The sequence below is a fragment of the Protomyctophum parallelum genome (genome assembly GCF_964188405.1).
Source record: "Protomyctophum parallelum genome assembly, chromosome: 18".
NCBI classification, from domain to species: Eukaryota; Metazoa; Chordata; class Actinopteri; order Myctophiformes; family Myctophidae; genus Protomyctophum; species Protomyctophum parallelum.
Window position 1 is genome coordinate 44143419 of NC_139716.1, and position 24499 is coordinate 44167917.

A 24499-nucleotide genomic window follows, 5' to 3' on the forward strand; every position below is an offset into this window, starting at 1 on the left:
AGCAGGGTTCATTTAACACGCAGCAGCGTTCTCTAACACGCAGCAGGGTTCATTTAACACGCAGCAGCGTTCTCTAACACGCAGCAGGGTTCATTTAACACGCAGCAGCGTTCTCTAACACGCAGCAGGGTTCATTTAACACACAGCAGGGTTTATTTAACACGCAACAGGGTTCATTTAACACGCATCAGGGTTTATTTAACACGCAACAGGGTTCATTTAACACGCAACAGGGTTCATTTAACACGCATCAGGGTTTATTTAACACGCAACAGGGTTCATTTAACACGCATCAGGGTTTATTTAACACGCAGCAGGGTTTATTTAACACGCATCAGGGTTCATTTAACACGCAACAGGGTTCATTTAACACGCAGCAGCGTTCTCTAACACGCAACAGGGTTCATTTAACACGCATCAGGGTTTAACACGCAGCAGCGTTCTTTAACACGCAGCAGGGTTTATTTAACACGCAGCAGGGTTCTCTAACACGCAGCAGGGTTCATTTAACACGCAGCAGCGTTCTCTAACACGCAGCAGGGTTCATTTAACACGCATCAGCGTTCTCTAACACGCAGCAGGGTTCATTTAACACGCAGCAGCGTTCTCTAACACGCAGCAGCGTTCTCTAACACGCAGCAGCGTTCTCTAACACGCAGCAGCGTTCTCTAACACGCAGCAGCGTTCTCTAACACGCAGCAGCGTTCTCTAACACGCAGCAGCGTTCTCTAACACGCAGCAGCATTCTCTAACACGCAGCAGGGTTCTCTAACACGCAGCAGCGTTCTCTAACACGCAGCAGGGTTCTCTAACACGCAGCAGCGTTCTTTAACACGCAGCAGGGTTCTCTAACACGCAGCAGCGTTCTCTAACACGCAGCAGCATTCTCTAACACGCAGCAGCGTTCTCTAACACGCAGCAGCATTCTCTAACACGCAGCAGGGTTCTCTAACACGCAGCAGCGTTCTCTAACACGCAGCAGCGTTCTCTAACACGCAGCAGCGTTCTCTAACACGCAGCAGGGTTTATTTAACACGCAGCAGGGTTCTCTAACACGCAGCAGCATTCTCTAACACGCAGCAGCGTTCTCTAACACGCAGCAGCGTTCTCTAACACGCAGCAGCGTTCTCTAACACGCAGCAGGGTTCTCTAACACGCAGCAGCGTTCTCTAACACGCAGCAGCGTTCTCTAACACGCAGCAGCGTTCTCTAACACGCAGCAGCGTTCTCTAACACGCAGCAGCGTTCTCTAACACGCAGCAGGGTTCTCTAACACGCAGCAGCGTTCTCTAACACGCAGCAGCGTTCTCTAACACGCAGCAGCGTTCTCTAACATGCAGCAGGGTTCTCTAACACGCAGCAGCGTTCTCTAACACGCAGCAGGGTTCTCTAACACGCAGCAGCGTTCTCTAACACGCAGCAGCGTTCTCTAACATGCAGCAGCGTTCTCTAACACGCAGCAGGGTTCTCTAACATGCAGCAGCGTTCTCTAACACGCATCAGGGTTTAACACGCAGCAGCGTTCTCTAACACGCAGCAGGGTTCATTTAACACGCAGCAGCGTTCTCTAACAAGCAGCAGCGTTCTCTAACACGCAGCAGGGTTCTCTAACACGCAGCAGCGTTCTCTAACACGCAGCAGCGTTCTCTAACACACAGCAGGGTTCATTTAACAGGCAGCAGCGTTCTCTAACACGCAGCAGGGTTCATTTAACACGCAGCAGCGTTCTCTAACACGCAGCAGGGTTCTCTAACACGCAGCAGGGTTTATTTAACACGCAGCAGCGTTCTCTAACACGCAGCAGCGTTCTCTAACACACAGCAGCGTTCTCTAACACGCAGCAGCGTTCTCTAACACGCAGCAGCGTTCTCTAACACGCAGCAGCGTTCTCTAACACGCAGCAGCGTTCTCTAACACGCAGCAGCGTTATCTAACACGCAGCAGCGTTCTCTAACACGCAGCAGCGTTCTCTAACACGCAGCAGGGTTCTCTAACACGCAGCAGGGTTTATTTAACACGCAGCAGGGTTCGTCCATGGTACATTGTCCATGGTACATTGTCCATGGGACATTGTCCATGGTACATTGTCCATGGGACATTGTCCATGGGACATTGTCCATGGGACATTGTCCATGGGACATTGTCCATGGTACATTGTCCATGGGACATTGTCCATGGGACATTGTCCACGGTACATTGTCCATGGTACATTGTCCATGGGACATTGTCCATGGGACATTGTCCACGGTACATTGTCCATGGTACATTGTCCACGGTACATTGTCCATGGGACATTGTCCACGGTACATTGTCCATGGGACATTGTCCATGGGACATTGTCCATGGGACATTGTCCATGGTACATTGTCCATGGGACATTGTCCATGGGACATTGTCCACGGTACATTGTCCATGGTACATTGTCCACGGTACATTGTCCATGGGACATTGTCCACGGTACATTGTCCATGGTACATTGTCCACGGTACATTGTCCATGGGACATTGTCCATGGTACATTGTCCACGGTACATTGTCCATGGTACATTGTCCATGGGACATTGTCCACGGTACATTGTCCATGGGACATTGTCCATGGGACATTGTCCACGGTACATTGTCCACGGTACATTGTCCATGGTACATTGTCCACGGTACATTGTCCATGGGACATTGTCCATGGTACATTGTCCACGGTACATTGTCCATGGTACATTGTCCATGGGACATTGTCTACGGTACATTGTCCATGGTACATTGTCCATGGGACATTGTCCACGGTACATTGTCCATGGGACATTGTCCATGGGACATTGTCCATGGGACATTGTCTACGGTACATTGTCCATGGGACATTGTCTACGGTACATTGTCCACGGTACATTGTCCATGGGACATTGTCCACGGTACATTGTCCATGGGACATTGTCCACGGTACATTGTCCATGGTACATTGTCCATGGTACATTGTCCATGGGACATTGTCCACGGTACATTGTCCATGGGACATTGTCCATGGGACATTGTCCATGGTACATTGTCCATGGGACATTGTCCACGGTACATTGTCCATGGGACATTGTCCACGGTACATTGTCCATGGGACATTGTCCACGATACATTGTCCATGGTACATTGTCCATGGTACATTGTCCATGGGACATTGTCCATGGGACATTGTCCAGGTACATTGTCCATGGTACATTGTCCATGGTACATTGTCCATGGTACATTGTCCATGGTACATTGTCCATGGTACATTGTCCATGGTACATTGTCCATGGGACAAACCGTTTGGTTCCAAGGAGTTGCATTGGTGTGGTGTGGGCTTAAGGCTTCATCCCACTCACCCTGGTTGGTGCAGTTGGCGTGCGTCTCGTCGCTGTAGTCGCCACAGTCGTTGTCTCCGTCGCAGGTCCAGTAGTCGGGGATGCAGCGGCCGCTGTTGCACTTGAACTGAGCGCTGGAGCACGAGTGGCTGCAGCCCGCCTCGTCACTGTTGTCCCCACAGTCATTATCTGGAAGACAGCCATGGTCAAACACACACCCTGCTCCACTCACACACACACTGGTGTCCTCTGGAAGACAGCCATGGTCAAACACACACCCTGCACCACTCACACACACACACACACTGGTGTCCTCTGGAAGACAGCCATGGTCAAACACACACCCTGCACCACTCACACACACACTGGTGTCCTCTGGAAGACAGCCATGGTCAAACACACACCCTGCACCACTCACACACACACACACACTGGTGTCCTCTGGAAGACAGCCATGGTCAAACACACACCCTGCACCACTCACACACACACACACACACTGGTGTCCTCTGGAAGACAGCCATGGTCAAACACACACCCTGCACCACTCACACACACACTGGTGTCTGTCTCCACAGTCATTAACTGAATGAAGACAGCCATGGTCAAACACACACCCTGCACCACTCACACACACACTGGTGTCCTCTGGAAAAGACAGCCATGGTCAAACACACACCCTGCACCACTCACTCACACACACACTGGTGTCCTCTGGAAGACAGCCATGGTCAAACACACACCCTGCACCACTCACACACACACACTGGTGTCCTCTGGAAGACAGCCATGGTCAAACACACACCCTGCACCACACACACACACACACACTGGTGTCCTCTGGAAAAGACAGCCATGGTCAAACACACACCCTGCACCACTCACACACACACACTGGTGTCCTCTGGAAGACAGCCATGGTCAAACACACACCCTGCACCACTCACACACACACACTGGTGTCTGTCTCCACAGTCATTAACTGAATGAAGACAGCCATGGTCAAACACACATCGCACCACTCACACACCTGTTGTCTGTCCCCACAGTCATAATATGTCAACACAGCCATGGTCACACACATTGCACACTCACACACATTCAGCACACCCGGATTCTTTCTTGTTTTTTTGTGCAGCAAATATATATATTGTTTTTTTACAGTGGTTCTCAACCGCCATTGGTGGTCCTTGAGGGGGTGGCAGCCAGGTGGTCCCCAGCTAATTGATGGAGATTTCATTTTACGTTCCTATTACTAGTTAAATTAATGTTCAACAATGGCATTACTTTACCTAAAGAAGTCTACACAATTAGAGATTAAGAATTGTTATTTCGATCAACGTTGGCCTGTTATCTCTCCTAACCAACATCAACACAGCATGGAATTGTGGACAAAATATTATTCAACAATAACATCCTATAAGTCTTGGGTCTGAGAGGCTAAATCTCATAATGGTGGTTCTTTGGCTCAAATGCCGAATACATAATGGACCTCGATATGAAAAAGGGTTGAAAACCACTGGTTTAACACATGATCGTACAGGAGAATACTAGTACAAATACAAATGAAAAACAGAATTAGAGAGGGAGAGATAAATAATAATGACAGAACCTGCATAGATCAACCATGCACCATGATGGAATGTACCCAGTGCAGAGCATCCCATAATAACACACCCAAACTAAACTATTAAACTATATTTTAATCATCTATAAAATCTACATTACTACCATATTTTAATAATTAGACTAGGACGATATTGTCGCATAAACCTCTTATCTCCATATTTTAACTTTTCATAAATTAAACGTCTGAGGCATATCTGTCCTAGCGGCTAGGCTAGCTAGAGCATCATGGCTAACGGTGCCTGTCTGTCCTAGCGGCTAGGCTAGCTATAGCATCATGGCTAACGGTGCCTGTCTGTCCTAGCGGCTAGGCTAGCTAGCGTCATGGCTAACGGTTCCTGTCTGTCCTAGCGGCTAGGCTAGCATTATGGCTAACGGTGCCTGTCTGTACTATCAGCTAGGCTAGCTAGCATCATGGCTAACGGTGCCTGTGTGTCCTAGCAGCTAGGCTAGCTAGCATCATGGCTAACAGGTGCCTCTCTGTCCTAGCGGCTAGGCTAGTAGAATCTTGGCTAACGGTGCATGTTGATCTATGCACTAACCGGTCGGGTTTGGACAATTCAACTCATCAGAGCCATCCGCACAATCCTTTTCTGAAAGACAGAACCAATGGGAAGACAGAGGAGTGGGCCAACGGGCACAAACATGTAGAAGAAATAAATAAAAACTAAATACAACACAGAACACAACAATAACAACAACAACAACAAGACATTGAAAGAAAGACAGGCGTCAATCAACACCAAACAAACCTTCATGCATGCACACACACACACACACACACACACATACATACGCACAAGAACACGACACTCCCCAAAGGGCCTATAGTGACTTTTGTGGGACAAAAGTGACCAAACGTTTCCCTTCCAGTCATCTGGTGCCGTCCAGGAATGTGTTAGTGCCGTTCTCAGACTGACGCAAACGTCTAAAGCAGACTGGAGAGGCCTCAGAGACGCCGCGCCACCGAGCGAGCGAGCGAGCCGTCAGCCGCGCAGAGCGATTCAAAATCCGCTTCACCTGACTCGGCACCGATGGAGTTAACCTCCCGCTGACAGAACGGTGACTCACATCCTCTTTAGTCAACGCGTGCCGTTGAGGGTCAAACATTTGAGGTTTGGTCAAATCCGCCCCAAGAAGTCACTGATTTGACATCTTGGGAGTGTCTTGGGAGTCTTGCAATGCACGCACACACACACTAACAAAAGGAAAAGGAAAGCAGCAGCTACTAGGAGGGCGATCAGGGGTCGACACTAAGGTCTCAGAGGCCACATGCCCGTCGGGCCAAAATAATATCATGCCCACTTGCCCGAAATTAAACATTATAGGCCTACCTATCATTTCAAAATGATAGGTCGAATTTGAATCACGGTTAGTTTTCACATAATTCTTTCACTTTGTGGACTTGTGCAACAGTGAAAACAGCACGTTATAAACAGTGCTCTTATTTGACATTGCATATAACAGAAGACGGAGCACTCTGGCCACGTTCGGGTGTTTATAGACACAATATCTGGTGTTGTGTTTATATACAATAATAAATATTATCTGGTGTTTATAGACGGTGGCGTTCCCCTCCTCTCTCAAATTGGGTCAGGTTTGCCCGACCCGGCAAGGGCAACCTGACAGCCAACTACACCTGCCCCCAAAAAATGTTTTATTTATTTGCCAGGGGCAGGTATGGGCAACCCTTAGTGTCAACGCCTGCTGATGAAAACACACGCACACACGCACGCACAAATGCACGCACGCACACAAGCCCAAAGGAAGTGAAGGTAGGCGTCTACAGGCACGCTGCAGAAGGAAGCCACGCAGAGCCTCTGTGAGGAGATGCTAACAGAAGGAAGCCACGCAGAGCCTCTGTGAGGAGATGCTAACAGAAGGAAGCCGTGCAGAGTCTCTGTGAGGAGATGCTAACAGAAGGAAGCCGTGCAGAGCCTCTGTGAGGAGATGCTAACAGAAGGAAGCCGTGCAGAGCCTCTGTGAGGAGATGCTAACAGAAGGAAGCCATGCAGAGCCTCTGTGAGGAGATGCTAACAGAAGGAAGCCACGCAGAGCCTCTGTGAGGAGATGCTAACAGAAGGAAGCCATGCAGAGCCTCTGTGAGGAGATGCTAACAGAAGGAAGCCACGCAGAGCCTCTGTGAGGAGATGCTAACAGAAGGAAGCCACGCAGAGCCTCTGTGAGGAGATGCTAACAGAAGGAAGCCGTGCAGAGCCTCAGTGAGGAGATGCTAACAGAAGGAAGCCGTGCAGAGCCTCTGTGGGGAGATGCTAACAGAAGGAAGCCGTGCAGAGCCTCTGTGAGGAGATGCTAACAGAAGGAAGCCGTGCAGAGCCTCAGTGAGGAGATGCTAACAGAAGGAAGCCGTGCAGAGCCTCAGTGAGGAGATGCTAACAGAAGGAAGCCGTGCAGAGCCTCAGTGAGGAGATGCTAACAGAAGGAAGCCACGCAGAGCCTCAGTGAGGAGATGCTAACAGAAGGAAGCCACGCAGAGCCTCAGTGAGGAGATGCTAACAGAAGGAAGCCGTGCAGAGCCTCTGTGAGGAGATGCTAACAGAAGGAAGCCGTGCAGAGCCGCGGTGAGGAGATGCTAACAGAAGGAAGCCGTGCAGAGTCTCTGTGAGGAGATGCTAACAGAAGGAAGCCGTGCAGAGCCTCTGTGAGGAGATGCTAACAGAAGGAAGCCATGCAGAGCCTCTGTGAGGAGATGCTAACAGAAGGAAGCCACGCAGAGCCTCTGTGAGGAGATGCTAACAGAAGGAAGCCACGCAGAGCCTCTGTGAGGAGATGCTAACAGAAGGAAGCCGTGCAGAGCCTCTGTGAGGAGATGCTAACAGAAGGAAGCCACGCAGAGCCTCTATGAGGAGATGCTAACAGAAGGAAGCCGTGCAGAGCCTCTATGAGGAGATGCTAACAGAAGGAAGCCGTGCAGAGCCTCTGTGAGGAGATGCTAACAGAAGGAAGCCACGCAGAGCCTCTATGAGGAGATGCTAACAGAAGGAAGCCACGCAGAGCCTCTATGAGGAGATGCTAACAGAAGGAAGCCACGCAGAGCCTCTGTGAGGAGATGCTAACAGAAGGAAGCCGTGCAGAGCCTCTGTGAGGAGATGCTAACAGAAGGAAGCCGTGCAGAGCCTCTGTGAGGAGATGCTAACAGAAGGAAGCCATGCAGAGCCTCTATGAGGAGATGCTAACAGAAGGAAGCCACGCAGAGCCTCTGTGAGGAGATGCTAACAGAAGGAAGCCGTGCAGAGCCTCTGGGAGGAGATGCTAACAGAAGGAAGCCGTGCAGAGCCTCTGTGAGGAGATGCTAACAGAAGGAAGCCGTGCAGAGCCTCTATGAGGAGATGCTAACAGAAGGAAGCCGTGCAGAGCCTCTGTGAGGAGATGCTAACAGAAGGAAGCCGTGCAGAGCCTCTGTGAGGAGATGCTAACAGAAGGAAGCCATGCAGAGCCGCGGTGAGGAGATGCTAACAGAAGGAAGCCGCGCAGAGACTCGGTGAGGAGATGCTAACAGAAGGAAGCCGCGCAGAGACTCGGTGAGGAGATGCTAACCGTTGTCGCAGCGCCAGTTGATGTTGATGCAGCGTCCGTTGTTGCAGGTGAACTGGGTGAGAGGGAAGCAGGTGGGGTAGGCTGGGGAGAGAGAGAGAGAGAGAGAGAGAGAGAGAGAGAGAGAGAGAGAGAGAGAGAGAGAGAGAGAGAGAGAGATCATCATCATCATCATTACATAACCAGTGGTGGAAGATGTACTGGCCTACAGTACACGTCATACATATGCATTAGTTTGATGATTTAAGAAACGTTTTATTTGAGAAAAAAAAATCAGGATAAGAACCCAGATCTGTTTTGTGTTTTATGTTAAATTAAATTGGTTGTTCAGTAATGACGTTTTTGTTTTTTGGAAAATTCATAGAGAAGGCATGGCAGTTAAGCTCATCCTATGGAAGGTATTGTGCATTTTATGACTAAAGCATGAAACTTTCTACAGTGATTCTATATACTATGAAGTTTGTTTTCAGACGTGGAACCACTTCTGAGTTGATGTCTGTAACTCGTTAGAGGCTGTACACATATTGGGTTGTCAAAAACATGCATTTTTCCCTTTTTTGCAGGCACAAAGACAGTATATCAATAAGAAGAGTTCTGGAACCCACTAGTCATCATCAAATTGCTTTAGTAGGTTAAATTAACAGTATAAGATACTGTATGTCAATTGGGTTTCATGGGTCATTAGGTCACACAAACACCTCACATAAACACAGAGACAAAAATCGGACTTTCAACCATTTGTGTTCAATTGGATTGAGCATTTGACATCTCTTCTTAACATATCCTATTTGCAGTAAAGAGTGTCTACCATGCAATGACATTATTAGAGAGGCCTAACAGTCTCCTGAGCATGAACAAAGGGCAGTACACTTGAGGGCAGACTTTTTGCACTTGCATCGCTTCGTGCTCCCTTTCTTGCAACCACAATGTATCAGTTCATAGCAGCTCTGTGAGGCTTCTGGAAGGGTGGTCCACAGTGGCTGCCATCCCAATTCTTCTTTCACCCAGCCCCAATCAGAAGGGCTAGGCTGGATGAAGGGAATGGCATAGAAGCCACATTGATGACCAACAGTGCACAGTGGCACAAGTCCTGTCGAGTAAGATACAATCAAACCAAACTGCAGCGACGGCGGAAGTCTCTTTTGGCCTTGGTGAACATGATCCTGGATGGGGCCAACATCAAACACCAGACTCAGCTTCTGGAAAAAGGAACTTCTACCGATGCTCTTTCAATCTCACAGCTGTTGGTTTTCAACAGTGTCAAACATACACGAGCAGAAAGGTCATCAGGTACAGTACGTCACAACCGTAACCGTGAAACTCCACTTCCTCTGTATGTGGCAATGAAAGTCCATGCTGTCACATGCAATAGAGGGCTAATTGACACTCTCTTCAGTCTGGGTATGTGTGTGGCATATGATCGCCTGCTGCAGGTGTCAGCTGACATTGCCAATGGAGTCTGCCAGCGTTTCATAACCATGAAACTCCACTTCCTCTGGATGTGGCAATGAAAGTCCATGCTGTCACACGCAATAGAGGGTTATTGCGTGTGCTGCTCTGATGAGGTCCATTGAATGTCTCATCATGGCAGCAGAGTGTGCGTTGTCCAGGAATAAAGGCAATAGTGCATTGATGGCTGCAGGGGGGGAATACTGTCTGCTGGATGTGAGCATGATAGGCAGACCATGACACCCAGGTTGCCTGGTTGGTTTCTGGATCATCCAGGGCTGCCTTCACAGTTCTCAACCACCCATCTTCTTCTTCTCTTGTTCTTGCTATCAAGACTTTTAAAGGGCCTTTTACTGGAGGGGCTCTGAAGGTCTTTGTCTCCGAGCAACTGGTGGCACATTGGTGTAGGCCTGTGGCAGTGGCATGAATTACCTAGTGGATAGAGTGGACTAGTTAATCACAAGCACACCACGGTCAGAGCCTACACTTTCATGTGTAGGGTGCTGCATCAAGGAGATCCCAGTGCCATGAAAGGAGTCCTTTGCTGTTCCAGAGCTCGGATTATGGTCAATATTGTCCTCCGCAGCTGTTGTGAAGATTCCATTGCGCATTTCTTGCGGGCACACAACATCTTCTGCCATGAAACGCTGGCAGACTCCATTGGCAATGTCAGCTGACACCTGCAGCAGGCGACCATATGCCACACATACCCAGACTGAAGAGAGTGTCAATTAGCCCTCTACTGAGAGCATGTCCGATATCATCCTGAAATGTTAATAGTGTGTCCCGTCCTTGTGTACAAGCCGTTAAATCAGGTAACTGAGACATAATCGTGTCCACACAACCAGACTTCAGTCTGGTTGTGTGGACACGATAATCTACTGTAGCACCGAGCTGTTTAAGTCGTTCTTGGTACAGTTTACCCAGGTTTGCCAGTTTGAATACTGGGGCGCAGTCATCACCTCTACTTTGCTCCATAAAGGCCAATAACTCTGCGAAAGCAATACCATGCACCTGAGTCTCTTCCTCATGTCCATCCTTTGAATGAGCCTGTCTTGATTTGTTGTAGAGCATCCAGAGGCAGTTTCGATGATACTTTGCCTCGAGGGCTATCATGTCCCCAGGTGCAAGTTTGCCTAGTAACTCAGTGTCTTCCGTTTCCAAAGCAGCTTGTCTAACATTGAAGTCCAACTGTTTTGTTGAAGCCTCATGTACGTAGCACTTTTCTGAGTTTTTCTTTTTTTTTGAGAGCCTGTTGTTGCCTTGTTGCAGAAGAAGCACACCCTGTCCTTAGTACAGACATGGCTGTCAGTGTCAGTAGACCGAGTGTGAACTTAGGGTAGTACAGACTGTTTCACTTCTTCTGACGACTTCCGCCGTCGCTGCAGTTTGGTTTGATTGTATCTTACTCGACAGGACTTGTGCCACTGTGCACTGTTGGTCATCAATGTGGCTTCTATGCCATTCCCTTCATCCAGCCTAGCCCTTCTGATCGGGGCTGGGTGAAAGAAGAATTGGGATGGCAGCCACTGTGGACCACCCTTCCATAAGCCTCACAGAGCTGCTATGAACTGATACATTGTGGTTGCAAGAAAGGGTGCACGAAGCGATGCAAGTGCAAAAAGTCTGCCCTCAAGTGTACTGCCCTTTGTTCATGCTCAGGAGACTGTTAGGCCTCTCTAATAATGTCATTGCATGGTAGACACTCTTTACTGCAAATAGGATATGTTAAGAAGAGATTTCAAATGCTCAATCCAATTGAACACAAATGGTTGAAAGTCCGATTTTTGTCTCTGTGTTTATGTGAGGTGTTTGTGTGACCTAATGACCCATGAAACCCAATTGACATACAGTATCTTCTACTGTTAATTTAACCTACTAAAGCAATTTGATGATGACTAGTGGGTTCCAGAACTCTTCTTATTGATATACTGTCTTTGTGCCTGCAAAAAAGGGAAAAATGCATGTTTTTGACAACCCAATATGTGTACAGCCTCTAACGAGTTACAGACATCAACTCAGAAGTGGTTCCACGTCTGAAAACAAACTTCATAGTATATAGAAACACTGTAGAAAGTTTCATGCTTTAGTCATAAAATGCACAATAGGTTTGGTTAACTGCCGTACTATCTATATTTTAACCCATTTTGGGCGGGAACCCCTTTTGGTGTTATAGCATTATGCTATGCTTTAGCTATTGAAAAATAGCAGATCTACAAGCTCATAGCGTGCTACAAGCTTGTAGGTCTGCTATTTTTTTTTAAATCGACGAACGACTGACATAGAAACATAGCTTTTTCAGAAAACTGTCAGGATGTTTAGAATCTGATCTCAGGTCAGAATGGGTTAATACTGACCGCAGGAGGCGGGTTCGTCCGAGCGGTCTCCACAGTCGTCGTCCAGGTCACATGTCCAGGATATCGGGATGCAGCGGCCGCTGTCGCACGAGTACTGGTTGGGGGGGCAGGTCCGGGCTGAAAACAACCAATCAGAGGTCAGTATAATGGTTGGGTGGGGGGGGGGGAACAGGTCCGAGTCTTCTTAAAATTGCTAAATAATGCTAATGAACTAATATCTCTGAGCCCTCCACCAGATGGCGCTGTGGTGCCGAATGAGTTAAAGGAGCTATAGCATAAAATTCAACTTTTTCAATTTATTTTGTGTTTTTGGGGCTCCCATATGTGTTTTCTATCCCCACAAATAACCAATTTTGAACAATCAGGCTTTCATATCATATTATAGGTGTTTTAATGGCAATTGCTCTCAGGAACAGCTCAACTGATTTTGGTCTCATCGTGATGTCATCAATGTCACCCTACTTTGTATAATTCCTCCTCTTCTTCAGTCTTCAGTTCCAAATTTGCATTTCCACTTTGTTTACAATGTCCACCATTGTTGATTTTCCAAGCTGGCATGGAATGGAAACAAGCCTGGTGTTATCTAGCATCAGTATTATAATGACTCAAATATTAAATAATGTGCATATCAGCACCCCCACCACCTCAGGACAGTGTGGTACTGCAGCTAAAACTGCTTTCAAAGTCCAGAAAGAATTGACAAGTACTGGTTATATCAGAGTGGTGATTGAGGCTCAAACCATTAGAAATAACTTTGATGGACATAGACAATATGATTATTAGATATTAAAAGCAGTTTTAAAATGCATGTTATTTGCGCTTGAATCCATGTGGACTCCTGTTACCTGAACAGGTGTTAATTGGACTTGTTACCTGAACAGGTGGTGCTAATTGGACTGGTTACCTGACCAGGTGGTGCTAATTGGACTGGTTACCTGAACAGATGGTGTTAATTGGGCTGGTTACCTGAACAGGTGGTGCTAATTGGACTGGTTACCTGAACAGATGGTGTTAATTGGGCTGGTTACCTGAACAGGTGGTGCTAATTGGACTGGTTACCTGAACAGGTGGTGCTAATTGGACTGGTTACCTGAACAGGTGGTGCTAATTGGACTGGTTACCTGAACAGGTGGTGCTAATTGGACTGGTTACCTGAACAGGTGGTGCTAATTGGGCTGGTTACCTGAACAGGTGGTGCTAATTGGGCTGGTTACCTGAACAGGTGGTGCTAATTGGGCTGGTTACCTGAACAGGTGGTGCTAATTGAGCTCCTTACCTGAACAGGTGGTGCTAATTGGACTGGTTACCTGAACAGGTGGTGTTAATTGGGCTGGTTACCTGAACAGGTGGTGCTAATTGGACAGGTTACCTGAACAGGTGGTGCTAATTGGGCTCGTTAACTGAACAGGTGGTGTTAATTGGGCTCGTTAACTGAACAGGTGGTGCTAATTGGGCTGGTTACCTGAACAGGTGGTGTTAATTGGACTGGTTACCTGAACAGGTGGTGTTAATTGGGCTTGTTAACTGAACAGGTGGTGTTAATTGGGCTCGTTAACTAATTGGGCTCGTTAACTGAACAGGTGGTGTTAATTGGGCTCGTTAACTGAACAGGTGGTGCTAATTGGACTGGTTACCTGAACAGGTGGTGCTAATTGGGCTCGTTACCTGAACAGGTGGTGCTAATTGGACTGGTTACCTGAACAGGTGGTGTTGGACTCGTCCTCGTCGTTGCCACAGTCGTTGTCTCCGTCACAGAGCCAGCGCAGCGGGATGCAGCGGTTGTTCTCACACTTAAACCGGTCCGTAGGACAGGTGTGCTGGTCTGGAGAGAGAGAGAGAGAGAGAGAGAGAGAGAGAGAGAGAGAGAGAGAGAGAGAGAGAGAGAGAGAGGAAGTGTTGAAATGTCAATGTTTTTGTTTTAATCTTGATGATTATGTCGTCTAGCTCATGAAAATAAAAAAAAATCCTAACCCAATGAATTAGAATATTTTTTACGAGACCACTAAAACAAAATATATTTTTTAACAAGAAATGTTGACCATCTGAAAAGTATATTAATGTATGCAGTTAATACTTGGGCTACTTTTGAACAAATCACACCAGTTACTAGTAGTTTTGGCTCTGTGGGCAGGCGCCCACTTACCCTACCCCCTTAGATAGCATTTCTGTAGACTTAGATAGCATCTGATACAGACTTATAGCATGTTATGTAGACAGCACTATAATTGCATTGTATATAGTCATAGCACGCCATAGTACATATGTATAGCATAGTAGTATATATGTATAGTTTATATGTATAGCTTCATTATATAGATATTCCACTGTTACGTTCTTAGCTTACGCATGTTTCATGATAAATGCTTTTATGTGATGTATTCCCATGCTTTTGTTCTTGCTTAGTGTAAGTCGCTCTGGATTAAGAGCGTCTGATATATGCCTAAAAGCTGGCAAGGAGAATTAGCATCTCCATGAAGCTTGTGAACATACTGAAGCTCAATGTACTCTGAAAAGATGGCTGTGTTGAAACCAGTGTCAGTGGATCGACACCATAGCAGATAACATGGCCTAAATCATCAGTGTGTTTTATCATCATCAGTCTCAACACAACCGTCTATTATGATACAGTATGTTACAGCGCTGTGAGCCTCTGCACATTGACGAGCTTTATGTTGATGCTGATGTTCCTTTTCCAGCAGCGCGTTGAGACTCTGGACATGACAAAACACAGCGACGATTTAGGCCGTGTTATCTGCTATGGTGAGGATACACACAGAACAAACAGACACATATTCCAGATGTTTTGAACAGTCTGCAACTGGAACCCGTCTACTGTCTGACCACAGACAGACAGACAGACAGACACACAGGCAGACAGACAGACAGACAGACACACAGGCAGGCAGACAGACAGGCAGGCAGACAGACAGACACACAGGCAGGCAGACAGACACGCACTGTAGACGGGAGAGTTTTTCCAGATACTCTGACATTCCTGCATTCTCTCATACACACACGTGCGTGTCATGAGCACGCACGCACACACGCGCACACACACACGCACACGCACACGCACACACACACACACCAGCCGTGGGTTTTCTTTTGGGGCTTCGGCACCAATGACGTTCAGCATGGGGAGGTTAAATTAGGTGTGTGCGTGTGCGTGTGCGTGCGTGCGTGCGTGTATGCGTGCGTGCGTGCGTGTGCGCGTGCGTGAATGCGTGTGTGTGTGTCTGTGCGTGCGTGTGTGCGTGCGTGTGTGTGTGTGTGTGCGTGTGCGTGTGTGCGTGGCTCACGGCAGAGTGTGGGCGCCTCGTCGCTGTTGTCCAGACAGTCGTTGTCTCCGTCACACTTCCACCTCTCCTGGATGCAGCGGTTGTTCTTACACGCAAACTCCCCCTGCTGGCACTGAGGGGGAGGGACGTACGACGGGTTGGCTGGATGGAGGGGGGGGGGGGGGGGGGAGAGAGAGAGAGAGAGAGAGAGAGAGAGAGAGAGAGAGAGAGAGAGAGAGAGAGAGAGAGAGAGAGGGGGGGGGGGGATCAGAATCAATATTGTCACATTACAAGTAATGCGGGTGAAATCTGAAATTCCTGGTTTTGTAATTGCAGTTAAAAAGAGAGAGAAGAGCTCAAGAGCATAACATGCGCAGTACAGTACAGTACAGTACAGTACAGTACAGTACAGTACAGTACAGTACAGTACAGTACAGTACAGTACAGTACAGTACAGTACAGTACAGTACAGTACAGTACAGTACAGTACAGTACAGTACAGTACAGTACAGTACAGCACAGCACAGCACAGCACAGATACAAATCATAAAATGTGAATGCATAACAGACAGAAATGAAGGAGGAGGAGGAGGGGGAGGGAGGAGGGATGTAGGACGGTTTGGCTGACAGAGACAAATAAATCCATCCAGGTGAGAATAATAATAATAATAATAATAATAATAATAATAATAATAATAATAATAATAATAATAATAATAATAATAATAATAATAATTATACAGAGACACACATACGTATGAATGGATGCATGAGTCACATCCCTAACCTGAGGCTGGGGTCGTCCACTGAGCGACGCTACCCTGAAGCTGGGGTCGTCCGGTGCGAATGCGTCACAGCTGTGGTCGTTCGTATAACTAAGGCACACTGAACGCACTCTGTGACGTCACCGCCCACCACACTAAACAAACTGACCACATTCCCGGAGCGCATTTCCGAACGCACCCTTGAAGTAATCGACTTAATGTCTGCGTGATTTAATGTCTGCGTGTTATAATTAGGATCTACGTGTCACCGTGAGGACCGTTGGGCTAACGGAAGGAAGGAAGCCTCAGAGAGAAACAAAACACAGACATGAGGTGAGAAATAAACCCGTGAATGAGTCACTCCTTCACCGCCAACAACCACAGAACCAGGGTGGTCCGTTCTCTAGAGCTATAAGCGACACGCCCAAGACAATACAACAGTCAGGGTGACCACACACCCATCCCTCTTTGTGTGGGGCAGTCTGTCCCTCATGTCCAGGACGTTTCAGGGGTCCCACAAACTGAGACCCTGTCTGTCCCACATTGTGACTGACAGGCATCAGTGTTCACACTGAGACCCTGTCTGTCCCACATTGTGACTGACAGGCGTCAGTGTTCACATTGAGACCCTGTCTGTCCCACATTGTGACTGACAGGCATCAGTGTTCACATTGAGACCCTGTCTGTCCCACATTGTGACTGACAGGCATCAGGGTTCAAATTGACCCTGTATGTACGCACATATTTGCATACAAATGGGGTCCGTTGTGGGGGTCTCTCTCGTACCTTTGCAGCTGGTGTTGTGTGTGTTAGCGGTGTAATAGCGGTGTGGGGGTCTCTCATGTACCTTTGCAGCTGGTGTTGTCGGCGGGCTCCAGGATCTGGTCCTCTGCACACGCACACGAGCGTCCTCCGGGCGTGGCCAGACAGAGGCTGCTGCAGCCGCCGTTGTAGACGCGACACGCGTTGGAGCCTAAAGGAGGAGGAGGAGGAGGAGGAGGAGGGGGAGGGGGAGGGGGGGGAGGAGGAGGAGGAGGAGGAGGGGGAGGAGGAGGAGGAGGAAGAGGAGGAGGAGGAGGAGGAGGAGGGGGAGGGGGAGGGGGTGGAGGAGCATTATGTTATGCTTTAGCTATTGAAAAATAGCAGATCTACAAGCTCATAGCTTGTACGAGCTTGTAGGTCTGCTATTTTTTTTTTAATCGAAGAACGACTGACATAGAAACATAGCTTTTTCAGAAAACTGTCAGGATGTAGAATCTGATCTCAGGTCAAAATGGGTTTTAAATTAATGACAGCATTTAAAGTAATGGGTGGTATAATAATGGACAGCGTTTATAGAGCACTTTTCTCCAAAGCGTTCTACGTTACAATGTAGCTCACATTCACACGCCGATGTGCGGAGGAGGAAACCGTGCGCGGCACCGACCCGCTCCCGGCGCCGATACTACCTTACAACTTGTGTATTATTCAAAACCCGAGTACAGGTCCTCTGGTGATGTGGTCGAGTCCACCTAAAGCCAGTCCAAGTCAAGACCAAGTCCGAGGCGAGGGGGGGGGGGGGGGGGGGGGGGATCCGAGTCCAGACCGAGATGGACGCGAGGCAAGACCGAGTCGAGACCAGATTATTTTATTCTCATTTGATGTACAGAAAACCCTGTGACATCAGGCCAGCTGCACTCCGCTGACAGCTGTCTAGATGTCTAGCCGGACAGCTCTCTGATCATGTTTAATGTGAATGGACTCATGACCCGATGAAGATCAAACAGATCAAAACGTTGTCAGAATTATCAATAAAGAAAGTATTTTGTACATAAATCATCATCTATTGTCTATAGTCTCCTCTCCGTTATTTCATCGGGTTGTAGTGAGTGGACTGCACTCGGTGGGGGAGCAGTCCAGAGTCCCTGAATGGTCCGAGACCGAGTCGAGACAGAGTCAATGAAGGAGGAGACCGAGTCGAGGCAGAGTCAATGAAAATGTGGACTCGAGACGAGTGAAGTCAGAGTCAAATTAGGGACGAAACGATGGACGCTGGTTACCTTGCTGCTGCTGGGCGTCGTACATGTGTATCTCGTTAACTCACCTTGCTGCTGCTGGGCGTCGTACATGTGTATCTCGTTAACTCACCTTGCTGCTGCTGGGCGTCGTACATGTGTATCTCGTTAACTCACCTTGCTGCTGCTGGGCGTCGTACATGCGTATCTCGAAGATGGGCGGCCTCTCGTTGCGCAGCAGCGTGGCCGCGCCCGTGGACGTGTCCAGCTTGTAGATGCTGCCGCTGCGGTACTCGTTCCAGAACAGGAAGTTCTTGTAGTGACAGAGGCCGAAGGCGTGGCTCAGCTCCTGGCCCTCGTACACCGTCTGGAACCAAGATAAACAAACACTCGTACACGGTCTGGAACCAGAACAAACAACACTCGTACACGGTCTGGAACCAGAACAGACAACACTCGTACACGGTCTGGAACCAGAACAGACAACACTCGTACACCGTCTGGAACCAGAACAGACAACACTCGTACACGGTCTGGAACCAAGACAGACAACACTCGTACACCGTCTGGAACCAGAACAGACAACACTCGTACACCGTCTGGAACCAAGAAAGACAACACTCGTACACCGTCTGGAACCAGAACAGACAACACTCGTACACCGTCTGGAACCAGAACAGACAACACTCGTACACCGTCTGGAACCAGAACAGACAACACTCGTACACCGTCTGGAACCAGAACAGACAACACTCGTACACCGTCTGGAACCAAGACAGACAACACTCGTACACGGTCTGGAACCAGAACAGACAACACTCGTACACCGTCTGGAACCAAGACAGACAACACTCATACACCGTCTGGAACCAAGACAGACAACACTCGTACACCGTCTGGAACCAGAACAGACAACACTCGTACACGGTCTGGAACCAGAACAGACAACACTCGTACACCGTCTGGAACCAAGACAGACAACACTCGTACACCGTCTGGAACCAAGACAGACAACACTCGTACACCGTCTGGAACCAGAACAGACAACACTCGTACACCGTCTGGAACCAGAACAGACAACACTCGTACACCGTCTGGAACCAAGACAGACAACACTCGTACACCGTCTGGAACCAAGACAGACAACACTCGTACACCGTCTGGAACCAGAACAAGACAGACAACACTCATACACGGTCTGGTCTGGAACCAGAACAAACAACACTCATATATATATCTGGGACTAAATCTGGCGCCGGTCAGCGGGCGGGCGGGCGGGACGCGAGGACAGAAGGGTGACATAATAGGTGTGAAAGTTCTGCAACGCTAGACGTTCCCGAACCTCCTGTACAAATAAACGTCGCCTTGCCTTTAACCCATTAAGACCTGAGGCCCGATTCTAAAAGAAGTGTCTTCTAAACCCTGAAATGTTTCTGTGTCGGTTGGTTCTGTGTCAGTTGGTTCTGTGTCAGTTGGTTCTGTGTCAGTTGGTTCTGTGTCAGTTGGTTCTGTGTCAGTTGGTTCTGTGTCAGTTGGTTCTGTGTCAGTTGGTTCTGTGTCGGTTGGTTCTGTGTCAGTTGGTTCTGTGTCAGTTGGTTCTGTGTCAGTTGGTTCTGTGTCAGTGGTTATTATGTCAGTGTCTCTGTGTCAGTTGGTTCTGTGTCAGTTGGTTCTGTGTCGGTTGGTTCTGTGTCAGTTGGTTCTGTGTCAGTTGGTTCTGTGTCAGTTGGTTCTGTGTCAGTTGGTTCTGTGTCAGTTGGTTCTGTGTCGGTTGGTTCTGTGTCAGTTGGTTCTGTGTCAGTTGGTTCTGTGTCAGTTGGTTCTGTGTCAGTGGTTATTATGTCAGTGTCTCTGTGTCAGTTGGTTCTGTGTCAGTTGGTTCTGTGTCAGTTGGTTCTGTGTCAGTTGGTTCTGTGTCAGTTGGTTCTGTGTCAGTTGGTTCTGTGTCGGTTGGTTCTGTGTCAGTTGGTTCTGTGTCAGTTGGTTCTGTGTCAGTGGTTATTATGTCAGTGTCTCTGTGTCAGTTGGTCAGTTGGCTCTGTGTCAGTTGGTTCTGTGTCAGTTGGTTATGTGTCAGTTGGTTCTGTGTCAGTTGGTTCTGTGTCAGTTGGTTCTGTGTCAGTTGGTGCTCAACCTTTCTCATGTCAAGGACCCCCAGGATTATCTGTATTTGGCCGCCGGCCCCCCGTCTGAAAATGTGGTGTTCTAAGTTCTTCTACGAGCTTGTAGATCTGCTATTTTTGAATAGCTATAAAATATAACATAATGCTTAGAACACCAAAAGGGGGTTCCCGTTCAGAACAGGTTAAGCAACAGAACGGTCACCTCCAGGGCCAACAGAACGGTCACCTCCAGGGCCAACAGAACGGTCACCTCCAGGGCCAACAGAACGGTCACCTCCAGGGCAAACAGAACGGTCACCTCCAGGGCCAACAGAACGGTCACCTCCAGGGCCAACAGAACGGTCACCTCCAGGGCCAACAGAACGGTCACCTCCAGGGCAAACAGAACGGTCACCTCCAGGGCAAACAGAACGGTCACCTCCAGGGCCAACAGAACGGTCACCTCCAGGGCCAACAGAACGGTCACCTCCAGGGCCAACAGAACGGTCACCCCCAGGGCCAACAGAACGGTCACCCCCAGGGCCAACAGAACGGTCACCTCCAGGGCCAACAGAACGGTCACCCCCAGGGCCAACAGAACGGTCACCTCCAGGGCAAACAGAACGGTCACCTCCAGGGCCAACAGAACGGTCACCTCCAGGGCAAACAGAACGGTCACCTCCAGGGCCAACAGAACGGTCACCCCCAGGGCCAACAGAACGGTCACCCCCAGGGCCAACAGAACGGTCACCTCCAGGGCCAACAGAACGGTCACCTCCAGGGCCAACAGAACGGTCACCTCCAGGGCAAAGGTCCTCCAGGGCAAACAGAACGGTCACCTCCAGGGCCAACAGAACGGTCACCTCCAGGGCCAACAGAACGGTCACCTCCAGGGCAAACAGAACGGTCACCTCCAGGGCAAACAGAACGGTCACCTCCAGGGCCAACAGAACACAACAGAACGGTCACCTCCAGGGCCAACAGAACGGTCACCTCCAGGGCCAACAGAACGGTCACCTCCAGGGCCAACAGAACGGTCACCTCCAGGGCAAACAGAACGGTCACCTCCAGGGCAAACAGAAAGGTCACCTCCAGGGCAAACAGAACGCTGTCTTGCCTTGAAGCAAACAGAGAGTGGTCAGAATGTTCTACCGGTCCCTGTAGTTATTAAACACAGGACAGGATGGACCAGAACCACATCAGAACTAACAACTCCCTGGACGCTAAACGCCACTTACCTCAAAGTGGGAGGTAAGTGTGCAGAGAGAGAGAGAGAGAGAGGGAGAGGAGAGAGAGAGAGAGAGAGAGAGAGAGAGAGAGAGAGAGAGAGAGAGAGAGAGAGAGAGAGAGAGAGAGAGAGAGAGAGAGAGAGAGAGACAGAGAGAGAGAGAGAGAGAGAGAGAGAGAGAGAGAGAGAGAGAGAGAGAGAGAGAGAGAGAGAGAGAGAGAGAGCTGCAGAGTGCAGACATTATTACGACAATAGAAAGGAACGTTTACTTAGAAGTCCATTGTTGTTCCGTTTGGACCATTGTTCAGATTTTAACCCATTTTACGCGGGAACCCCTTTTGGTGTTGGTGGTGCATTATGTTATAATATAGCCATTGAAAAGATCTACAAGCTCTACCGAGCTTGTCGGTCTGCTATTTTTTTTTAATCGAAGAACGACTGACATAGAAACATGGCTTTTTCAGAAAACTGTCAGGATGTAGAAGACACTTTTAGAATCTGATCTCAGGTCAGAATGGGTTAAGTAGGATAAATTGCCGCCGGGGGTCTTCAACAGGGGGTCCGGGACCCCTAGGGGGTCCTGAGAGGTACTGCAGGGTGGCCCGCCAAGTCTTTCAGTCTTTGTGCTGGTAGGGAACATTTTGCCGAAAATATATACTATCACCTAGATCTGCATATTATGGAGCCGGCCTCAAACCCCTTTAGATCTCCATATATGGAGCTGACCAGCTGTTCTTACATCCCATATGTTGATCTGACCTCATCAAACCCTGTACACTCAAGACATGCACCATATATGGCCAGTACAGAATTAAAAAATAAATAAATAATAATAATAATAATAATAATAATAATAATAATAATAATAATAATAATAATAATAATAATAATAATAGAATAATAATAATACTAATAATAATACTAATAATAAAATAATAATAATAATAATAATAATAATAATAATAATAATAATAATAATAATAATAATAATAAAAAAATAAAAATAAAATAAAATAAAATAAAATAAAACTCTGCTGTGCTGACCTTGCGTTCGGAGGTGTTGAGGTGCACCATTTCGATGCGGTCGTAGTAGGCGTCCACCCAGTAGAGGATCTGCTGGGGGATGTCCAGGCTGAGGCCGTTGGGCCACAGCACCGTCTTACTGCTCAGGAACACGTTGCGGTTGGAGCCGTCCATCCAGGCCCGCTCGATCTTCCCCCGCTTGCTGGCCTTGGGGTCCTCCTCCCAGTCGCTCCAGTACATCCACCTGATGGCCATTGATATAAATTAATATATTACATTATTAATATGTACAAAGGTACCTTTTTACCCCTAAAGGCATGGCTTGAATCAGCCGTGCACTGATGTGAAAGAGTTAAAACCTTACCAACAGAAAGTCAGGGGAAAAAATACCTTAGACGTGTGTTATGATCCTTTTTTAAGAAGATCACAACAGGATTTGTACTACACTATGTCTTCACATTCAATATTTGAGCTGTTCTTCTAACAACAATGTCATGGATTGATCAAATTATATAAACGACGGATTTCACCACGACGCGCGATCACGCATGGATGTCATGGATTGATCAAATTATATAAAAGGATTTCACCGCGACGCGCGATCACGCGCGATGTTATTCATTCATGTATTGATCAGCAGGCAGCAGCATCCAACGGTAATAAAGTTACAGAGATTAAAACACAGTGCTAAACATGCACATGTGTGCACTGAAATAAAGGGCAGAAGAATGGATTTACAACTAAGACAATCTGGTCAGAACGCGTGTGGTGTGGAGACCTCAAACAAACATAAAACTGGCAGCAACTTTTCTTCAGTGGACGACGAAGGGTAAATCAGTTAATTTATACTTTTATTACAATATCCAAACAGCATCAAGTTAACAATAATGCTGATGTTGTAGGCTATTTACTATTGTCACAGAAACACACGGCTACTGTAACTGGAGAACAAAGATAGCTACGGCCAATCGAAACGACTCTATGCAAATACGTGCAGGGATGTTCACACCCCCAAAATACGGCAACTAGTCTTTCATTATAGAGACATTTTTGCAACGTAATTAAAACGACTTAATGACACTAAAACGACTTTCTGATGGAATAAAAACATTCTTTAACATTCCAACTGTGTTAAAGTGGCTAAAAACGAAAACCACCAAAAAAAAGAAAGAATCTATTTTGTTCTATAGTGAAGTTATACTATTGCCGAGTTGTGGTTCAAATCACTGGCACTGGTCACATATATAAACCTACCCGTACAGGGGGGTGATGTCATGGTGTTATATATAAACCTACCCGTACAGGGGGGTGATGTCATGGTGTTATATATAAACCTACCTGTACAGGGGGGTGATGTCATGGTGTTATATATAAACCTACCCGTACAGGGGGGTGATGTCATGGTGTTATATATATAAACCTACCCGTACAGGGGGGTGATGTCATGGTGTTATATATAAACCTACCCGTGCAGGGGGGTGATGTCATGGTGTTATATATAAACCTACCCGTACAGGGGGGTGATGTCATGGTGTTATATATAAACCTACCCGTGCAGGGGGGTGATGTCATGGTGTTATATATAAACCTACCCGTACAGGGGGGTGATGTCATGGTGTTATATATAAACCTACCCGTACAGGGGGGTGATGTCATGGTGTTATATATAAACCTACCCGTACAGGGGGGTGATGTCATGGTGTTATATATAAACCTACCCGTACAGGGGGGTGATGTCATGGTGTTATATATAAACCTACCCGTACAGGGGGGTGATGTCATGGTGTTATATATA

The 24499-nt window shown here is 47.8% G+C and overlaps 1 protein-coding gene across 1 annotated transcript in view; it reads right to left on the reverse strand.

Annotated features, from left to right (window-relative positions):
* The window catches only part of LOC310875288 (low-density lipoprotein receptor-related protein 1-like), a 285578-nt gene that overhangs the window by 246155 nt on the left and 14924 nt on the right, over window positions 1-24499 (reverse strand). Inside the window, 9 exon segments of the mRNA XM_083788472.1 lie at window positions 3350-3517; window positions 5497-5547; window positions 8513-8593; window positions 12316-12432; window positions 14012-14137; window positions 15615-15755; window positions 17205-17330; window positions 18529-18718; window positions 22726-22948. Of these exon segments, the coding sequence (XP_083644598.1) occupies window positions 3350-3517; window positions 5497-5547; window positions 8513-8593; window positions 12316-12432; window positions 14012-14137; window positions 15615-15755; window positions 17205-17330; window positions 18529-18718; window positions 22726-22948 (1223 nt within the window).